The 9,617-nt window shown below is 40.1% G+C and overlaps 1 protein-coding gene across 1 annotated transcript; it reads right to left on the bottom strand.

The window, feature by feature from the left end:
- Nucleotides 1-268: 268 nt before the first annotated feature.
- On the bottom strand, nucleotides 269-1,219 carry LOC142431954 (olfactory receptor 7C1-like). The gene has a single exon (XM_075536979.1). It carries the CDS (start codon nucleotides 1,187-1,189, stop codon nucleotides 269-271), a length of 921 nt encoding a protein of 306 aa, XP_075393094.1. The 5' UTR covers nucleotides 1,190-1,219.
- Between the last annotated feature and the right edge of the window lie 8,398 nt (nucleotides 1,220-9,617).

The raw sequence follows: 9,617 nt of genomic DNA, 5'->3' as shown, positions 1-9,617 counted from the left end.
TGATATATTATATGATTAGAAGTTGAGGGTGTTTCATATTTCAATCTGCAGTCGCTCTAAAATAAGGATTTTGAGACAAACACCTTTGAAAGACATATACAAGAAACACTTGTGCATCATGTAGAAAGAGAAAGCAGATGTAATTGGGATTGTAAAGCAGATGAGCGCACTGAGGAAAGTAGGATTTAGATCTTCACGATTTTCACCTCTCTGTCTCATCAGGAGCTCTCTAATCTAGAGATTGTTTCTGCTTTATAGAGAATAATTTTCAACTGCAAAGTTTCCCTAGGGCCTGCTTTATGTCCTTGTTTCTAAGACTGTAGATAAAGGGGTTCAGCATGGGTGTGGCTACAGTGTACATCACCGAGGCTATCGCAATGGACCTGGAATTTTGAGTAGCAGCAGAACTGAGATAAACCCCAAAAGTAGTGCCATAAAACAAGGAAACCACAGAGAGGTGGGAACCACAAGTGGAAAAGGCTTTGTATTTGCCCCCAGCTGATGAAATTTTCAAAATGGAGGACACAATCTTTGTGTAAGAGAAAAGGATCCCAGTGAGTGGAACAACACCCAGAAGCCCAGCTGCAAAATAAATCACTAAGGTATTGAGGAATGTGTCAGAGCAAGCAAGTTGGACTACCAGGGTAAGTTCACAGAAGAAATGGGAGATTTCTAACTCTGTACAAAAGGACAAACGCAAAACCATTAACCCATGTAATAGAGCATCCAGAAGAGTCAATAACCAGGAGGCCAGAAGCAGGAGGCCACAGAATCTTGGGTTCATGATGACTGTGTAGTGCAGTGGGTGACAGATGGCCACAAAGCGGTCATAGGCCATCACTGTCAAGAGGAAATGATCTAATACTCCAAAAACCATGAAAAAATACATCTGGGTGATGCAATGTTCATAAGTAATAGCTCTGTTCTGCATCTGGATATTCACCAGCATCTTGGGGACAATAGTGGAAGTTAAACAGATGTCAGTAAAGGAGAGGTTGGAGAGGAAGAAGTACATGGGTGTGTGCAGGTGGCTGTCCTTGATGATGGCCAAGATGATGAGCAGGTTCCCAGTGAAAGTGACCAGGTACATAGACAGGAACACTCCCAAAAGGAGAGGCTGCAGTTCTGCCTCTTCTGAGAGCCCCAAAAGGATGAAATGTTGGAAATGTGTGTGGTTTTTTGGTTCCATGTAGCTGAAGAAACTACTGGAAAATAAAAGAGCAATGCAAACTTAGTTATAAGAATTTAACACTGGTTTAACAGATATGTTGTATATTCTATTTTAGCATGTAACTTAAATCCATTATAATATCTCTAGATGTATTCCCTTCAGTTGAGAATGTCATAAGTCTAAGTCCCGAATGCTCAATCTTTTGACAGCACACCTGACTAGCCTCACTTTCTTTGAATCACATCTTTCTTTTAACAAAAAAGCAATATAAATTCTAAAATTTCCATGAAGCTTTGTTTTGTTCATTCAACAAATGTGTTTGACTAATTTTATACACCAAATATCCTTGTAGTCACTGCAAGTACCAATAAAAAATTTAAACCATTCCCCTTATTTCATGAGTAGGAGCAGTAATATTTCAAAGCTAATGAGAACCTAAGTTGTACCTAGTGACATCTCCTCATTCAGAAAGAAGAAGAAATATGAAAATTGAAAGACACATGAAAAGAATGAAGTTCAGAGACTGATGGAACCTGCCAACATCCGTCTTCACAGTCTGGATGGGAAGAACTAGATGGTCCTGGTCTATAAATACCACCTGCTCCGAAAAAGTTCACATTAGAAGGTCCTAGAGAGAATGGGTGATTGAGGAGAGGAGATTGTGGAATCAAACTCAAAATCACACAAGACATCAGGCTTACTGGCCAAGAGAGACTGTTGGAACCCCAAAATCAATCTCCCATATCCTCCCAGTCTAGAACTGAACCCACATCCAGCTATAATAATTAATATTTAAGATCAACAGGGCAGCATTTCCTCAAGAACAAAGTTCAGAGATGCAGAAAAGTAGAAATGTACACAAGAAATATAGAGAAGAAGTGGGATTGTAAGAGATGAGTTGAATCAGAATGATTTTGAATGTGCTGAATGCCTAGCTATGTCTGTTATATAAACCTTTATCTAATTTATTATATATATATATATGCCATCATATGTTATTCTAGGACATATATGTACTTAAGGTGGAAGGTGAATACCTCATTCTCACTCTCACATCAAGTTAATGCCAACTCACTTCGATCCTATGGGTTAATGTACAATTGTCCGTGTGGTTTTTCAAGACTGTACCTCTTTACATGAATAGAAACAGAGTCTTTTTTCTGAATAGAGGCTGGTAGTTTTGACTTTGCTGTCATCAGCCAAAGGGGTAATCAATGTGCCACCAGGGGGGGGCAGTAGACTATGAATTATAAATAGATGATTTATAATTATTGCTTTGATGAAATAAAGTAGAGCAGAGGCAACAAAAGTTGATGATCCTCGATGAGATGGATTGACACAGTGGTTGCAAAACTATGTCCTCGAACATAAAACTTGGGACCATGGTGCAGGATTGGGTGGACTTTCCTAGTGTCGTATTCATGTAGCTAGGAGTCACAACAACAACAAAAGGCTATACCGTGGAATGGAAATGCTTCCTTGTAGAACAAAATCCACTGCCTTGAATCAATGCTGACTCATAACGACCTCCTACTGGTTCCTGAAACTGAAATTGTTTAAGGGAATGGGAAGCCCTGTCTTGCTCCCACAGAGCTGCTGGCGGTTTCCAACTGCCAACCATGCAGATCTCAGGCCAACGCATGAGCACTACTTCACCAGGGCTCCGCTTCGTTGTACAGTCCTCTTTAATAAGGAGACTTTGAATAGAAAATCGGAAGGTATTTAGGATGCTAGTCAAACAAAAATGTGAAAACACTTTAGACAAAGAAATAAGTAGTGCAAAGTCCTCGGTACAAGAATATTGCTCACATGTTGTGGCAATACAAGGAGGACGGTATGAATGAGTGAAAAAAAAGATGCTGAATTGAGTGTACAGTTAGGGGTAGAGAAAAAACAAGGGATCTGATGATCATGATGCCACGGAAGACACCATGACATGGGGTCTCAGAGTTCTATGAGTATTCTTAGATGGAATATTGAAACACATCACATCATGATACAGTGGATGCTACTGTATTAAGATTACTTGGTATTACATTATTCTGAGTCCTGGTGGGACAAATGGTGAAGCACTTGATTGGTACCAGAAAGGTTGCCAGTTGCACACACATCAGAGGAGCCTCAGAGAAAAGCCTACTGAGAGCATCCTAAAAGTCCCTGCCCTGAAACCTTAGAGAGCAGTTCTGCTCTGCATGCACATGTCTGCCATGTGTTTGGACTGACTTGATGCAAACTAGCTACATTATGTTATTTGTATATAGTAACAAACGGTACCTAAATGATACATGACCCAGCTTTCCATAAAGTGGACTCTCTCTCCTGTTTGGAATAGCATTTGCATGTTCTGATTATAGGAGACAGCTTAAGATGCTTGCTTAAGAGATTTGGTCAATAGTTGTCTCATTCAGTAATATCTTCTCCTTCCTCCTCCACTTTCAACCATAGTGGTGCATTATGCAGATAAGGCTGAACTGATACAAGAGGGAAACACACTCTACAAATGAGCCAGTACGTTTTTCCCTCCTCTGATAACTGAATTGCATAATTCAGGGATTCTGGGGGGACAGTCATGATTGTGGGAATATCAAGGACAAATTAGCCTTGTCGCAGAGATCCTTTGTATTGATATCCTACCATGTAATAGATAAAGAGACAAAGCTAGTCTACTGAGAGAGAATACGGTGTAGACAAATAGAGGAGACAGGAGATTATTAAAAGATATGTGAGAAACAGAGAAGATAACAGCCTCATAATCCCTACTTCTAAATCCCATATCACGCAGAACAATAATGTAACTAGAAAAACATTTCAAACTTTAAGACATAAAACGGTTCCTTACTCTCATAATATGCTATTCAAAAATGAGTAAATGATGGAAATACCCATAGGAAAAAAATAGAAGAGTACAACAGAGGATTTCAACTATTTTTTCTCAAAAAGCCATGTTTTGGGGAGACATTTTAAGTATAAGGACAATAATTGTTTCTCATCTTAGAGAAATACTAATGGATTCTGAGAACTGTAAGATTCCTGAGAGAAGGAGCAATGTCTTCCCATTTATTGGTTTCCAGAGTACAATTAAGTGCTAAATAAATATTTCATGAGTTGATGGATGAGCAAAATAGGTTTCATTGTGAGCTTGTATAGATATTTCTAACACCGTGGGAGAAAGAGATGTGGTGACATGAGGATAAGTGCTGTTGAGAGAAAGAACTTGGCTGTGCAACGTAAAGAGTATAATCAAGAACACTGCACAAGTAGAAGTTTTGGACTTAGAGAATGTTCTGTTTTTCCCACAATTAGAAAGAAAGCTACAGTTATAACAATAACGACAGGGAAGAAGAAAACATTCTAGAATTGCATATGGTGAAACTTTGACAGCTCTTCTTGCTTTCATGGAATTAATGTATTGTATAGCATGTGGATGAAGTGCTAAAGAAACTGTTTTTAAAAATTTGGAAAAATAAAGAAGTTGGATGAATGAACCAACACCAGGAAGACAGCTTAGAGAAAGAAGACATTCAGTTTATCGTACTCCAGAATCTGGGGCTTTAATTAGCAGGACTTTATATTGTTAAAATGGCTCTATAGGTTAGTGCAGTTGATATCCCCATGGCTAGGAGAGTGAGGTGCCTCACTCACACCCCATCCCAGCACCTGTGAGGCGGCTGCAGGTCATCCAGGTATTTTCGTGGAAGAGTCTCTGTCCAACAGTGCTGCGTCTTCCTAGTGCTGCTGCTAAAGTGAGAAGTTGTGTCTGCTGAAATGGCATGAGGATGTAAGTACTCGTGAGGCCTCTGGAATATAAAACTGAGTTTCCTCACCACCTGAAACTGTCAATTCCATGAGTGTGGAGAGGTGAAATATTTACAGTCCGGTGGCTTTAGAGGAGAAATTCCCATGAGCCTCATTAAGGAAGTATTCTTTTGTCTTACGCAACTTCAGATTTACTTCTCTGGATCTCAGAGAAAAACAAAAGGCAAACTTGTGCCAATTTGACCCTGGGGAGACAACTTGCAGCTCCAGGTTCAACTTTTATCTCATTGAACTCATTCTCCCAAGAGGTTGTCCTTTCTATGTTGGTGTCTCTAGCATGCAGGGTAACCCACAATGACTGTGCTATGGGTGCATTTCCTTCTCTGGAGGGCTAAAGAACACAGCTGGACATAATTCACTGAGACATCAGAGATTTATTCTGACCACATACAACTCCACACAGTCTAACCACTGTATTTTTACCATATCTTTCATTGTGATTAATTGACAATAATCCTTGAATAAAAAGAAAGTCATCCTTGTCAGTCAGGTTTGGCAGAGAGGACTATTGAATCATCTCAAAAAGGTATCTCCACATCTACAGGTCACAAAATATAAAGAAAAAAGATGACACAACTTTATATTTCTACCTAGACAGGAATAGGATCTTTTATACCACTGTTTCATACTGTGGGAGACATATGCAATCTGACCCCATTGTAATGGGGTGAGCACTGAGGGTGTTATATATTTGCCTCTGTGGGATTCTGAGACTGTTACTTGTTCCACAAGCAAAGTTTCATGTTTACTCAGGTATTGGCAGAGAGTACATTGGAATCATGTCCAAAAAGTCTCTAAACATCTACAGGTCACACAAAATGAAGAGAAAAGATGACACAACTTTAGATTTCTACCCAGACAGGAATAGGATCTTCTAGAAGACTAGTTCATACTGTGGGAGACATGCCCCATCCAACCTATTGAACCAGAGTGAATAACAAAGATATACAGCAGAACAGCAAGGGGAGCAAAGCAACTAAGTCCCTAATACATACCAAAAGTGGAGTTGGGGGCCAGGGCCTGACACCCCAGAACTCAACTGGAAACACTCATAAAGATCAATATGCAGATCTGAAACACTTTCAGGCTTTTCAGTTTGGGCTGTTGGTTTTCTATGTGTTTTTTCTATTTTGTTTTATTGTATTAGCTGTTGTGGATTTATTTTTCGTCTTCTCTTTTTGATGTTTTCCTCTGCTTTGTTACTGTGTGTGTTACTGTCTATCTGTACAAGATAGGTGGGATTGACAATCCGGAGGAGAGAACAATGGGACCAATGGTTCCTGGAAGACGTGGGCGAGGGAGAGATGGGGGTAAAGAAGGGGAATGCCAACAAACCCAGGGACAAGGGAAGAATAAGGTCTCAAAATTTGATGCTGAAGAGGGTGTAGGATGTTTGGGGGGCTCGATCAAGGACAATGTAGTGGAAAGGAATTATCAAAATCGAACATGATAGTAGGACAGGAGGAAACTAAATTGAAATAGAGGATAGAACTAGGAGACAAAGGACATTTGTAGAGGCCTAAGTGTATTTACATACAATCACAGGGGAATAGATCTATGTGCATATATTTATTTATAAAGTATTAGGTAGTGGATGGACATTGGGCCTACACTAAGTACTCCCTCAATGCAAGAACAATTTTTTCTTTGAATATGGCACTCTATGATGTTCACGTTCCCTGAAATGATCACTGAAGACAAAACGGGTGCATAAGCAAATGTGGTGAAAAAAACTGATGGTGTCCAGCTATCAAAAGACATAGCGTCTGGGGTCTTAAAGGTTTGAAGAAAAACAAGGGGTCATCTAGCTGAGAGGCAACAAAGTACACATGGAAAATGCATATCAGCCTGTGTGGTCATGAGGTGTTGATGGGATCAGGTATCAGGTGTCAAAGATGCAAAACAAGACAAACAAACAAAAATCATATCAATGACAATGAGGGGAGGTCAGAGTGGAGACCCAAAGCCCATCAGTAGTCAATTGGACACCCCCTGTCAGAGCGGCCACAGGGAAGGGAATAGCAAGTCAGGTGCAGTGTAGAACCCACTGAACACACCACGTTCCTCTAGTTCTTTAATGCTTCCTCCACCCCCACTATCAAGACCCCAATTCTATCTTACAAATCTGGCTAGACCAGAACATGTATAGTAGCACACATAAGAGCTCACAACACAGGGAACCCAGAGCAGCTAAACCCATCAGGACCAATAAGGGGAGCAGTGAAATTAGGAGGGTAAAGGGGGTGGGAGGAGTAATGGGAAACCGATCACAATGATAGACATATGTCCCCCATCCCAGGGGGACGGACAGCAGAAAAGTGGGTAAAATGAGACAGCAGTCGGTGCAAGACAAGAAAATAAAAGGAAGAACAAATAAATTATCGAGGATACATGAAGGCAGGTGGGGTGCGGGGAATGAGGAGCTGATGCCAGGGGCTCAAGTATAAAAAAATATTTTGAAAAATATGATGACAACATATGTACAGGTGTGTTTGACAAAATGGATATATGTATGGAATATGATAAGAGGTGTAAGAGCCCCCAATAAAATTAAATAAAAATTAAAGAATATTTCATATATGCTGCTCAATGTATATTTCACATAATCATAGAACAGAATATATCATATAGGCAATATGTTAAAAATATAATATATTTCACATAACTGAATACACGAATAGGAGCCCTGGTGGCATAGCAATTATGCATTCTACTGGCATCTGAAATGTCACTAGTTCAAAACTACCCCCGTCACTCGGTGGGACAATAAAGAGGCTTGCTGATCCTGAAAACAGTTAAACTCTCGGGAGTTCACAGGGCAGTTCTACCCTGTTTTTGGGGTCCCTATGAGTCAGCTTCAACTCAATGTCAGTGAATTTGGGTTTTCTTTATAAAACATAAATATAAACAAATAATTATATTATTGTGTACAAAGATAAGTTGCTAATGTAAATCAGATTCATATGCTGAGCCCCAGGTTTCTATATTACGAGTGGAGAAGTACCGAGAATTCTGTATGCATCTTGTGATTGATTCAGTCGACATGAGGGTATTAGGAGAGGTGAGCACATTCAGGGGGGATCCATTGAAGCCAATTGCTGAAAGATGGGGAGTGTTTTGGTCCAAAGACCAGTATGTGAGAAAGCATGAAAGTTCGACAAAATCTTCTTTCCTGAATAAATATATTTTTTCACTTTATAAAACACAAACAACAAAAAGATTCAAAACTGTCAACGTGTGACTCTAGATTACAAACTGATGTTGAGCAAATAAGAAATAGGCAGTTGTTTTGACCGAGATAATTGGTTATTAATTGTCTCGGGATTCACATGAATTGACTAAACATTCTCACCAGAAAATGGCCTGTCTTTTAAAAAATTACACAAAGAAATAGGAACAATGATGAGATAATCCCTTTTTAATTTTTCATTTTGAATTACATAAGGGTTTGCATTTCAGATCATCAGTTTTCAGATCATCAGTTCTGTACTTAAAAACTTCACATATATAACCTGTGCATAGCTCGTCTTGTCACCTTTTCCCTCCCCCAGTTTTTGCTCTTCTTCCTCCTGTAGGATATTGTCTTCTCCTTCACCCAAGTGAGCATCAGTCTCCCTTACAGCAGCTTGCTTTCCCTTCCCTACGTCTCCTTCCTACGCCTGGTGTGGTAGGTTTCTTGTGCCAGCACGGCACCTGTAAGAAGACGTGATGGAGTACAGCCTGACAATCAGGTCAGTCTGATGACTTACCTTTGAGGCGTTAGGAAAATAAATAGATTCCTCTCTCTCTCTCTCTCTCTCTCTCTCTCTCTCTCTCTCTCTCTCTCTCTCTCTCTGTGTGTGTGTGTGTGTGTGTGTGTGTTCCCTCCCTCCTTGGTCTTCCTGCTTGCTGGCCACCCTCAGAGTGCCTGGGGACCTGCCATGTTTCAACAGACCTCAAATCCATTCAACTTTGCACCCATCTTATTATCTTCCTGCATTCTGCATCATAGAATGTGGCTGCAGGAGTCTAAACAGGGACTTATGGACTTCTATCGGAATAATGGATAGAGTCGTACTGGGCTGAGACATCTTTTTTCTTCCTAAATCATTTTATTGGGGGTTCTTACAGCTCTTATCTCAATACATGCATACACCCATTGTGTCAAGCACATTTGTACATATATTCCTATGATCATTTTCAAAGCATTTCTTTTCTACTTGAGTCCTTGATATCAGTTCCTCATTTTCCTCCTCCCTGACACTCCTTCCCTCATGGATCATTTATACTTTATAAATTTATAATCCATCCCCCAACTGTCCTACTTGCACCTAATTTTCTGTTCCCATCCCCTTAGGAAGGGGTCATATGTAGATCATTGACATCAACTCCCCATTTCTCCCCCCACCTTACCGTTACCCTCCTGGTATCTCTATTCTCCTTATTGGTTCTGAGAGGTTTTTTCTGTCCTCAATTCCCTGTGCTACTAGCTCTAATTTGTAGCAGTGTACATCCTCTGGTCCAATCAAATTTGTAAGGTAGAATTGAGGTTATGATATTGGGAGGGATAAATCATTAAAGGACTAGAAGGAAGTGGTATGTTTCATAGGTGCTATACTGCACACTGAATGGTTTGTCTCTTGTGATGCTT

Source organism: Tenrec ecaudatus, chromosome 1 (assembly GCF_050624435.1).
Source record: "Tenrec ecaudatus isolate mTenEca1 chromosome 1, mTenEca1.hap1, whole genome shotgun sequence".
In the NCBI taxonomy this organism is placed as follows: domain Eukaryota; kingdom Metazoa; phylum Chordata; class Mammalia; order Afrosoricida; family Tenrecidae; genus Tenrec; species Tenrec ecaudatus.
The sequence above is the reverse complement of the archived record's forward strand: the minus strand, read 5'-3'. Positions and strand labels throughout refer to the sequence as shown.

Coding starts and splice junctions, on each gene's coding strand:
- LOC142431954 (XM_075536979.1), bottom strand. CDS start 1,189: ATGGAACCAAAAAACCACACACATTTCCAACATTTCATCCTTTTGGGG.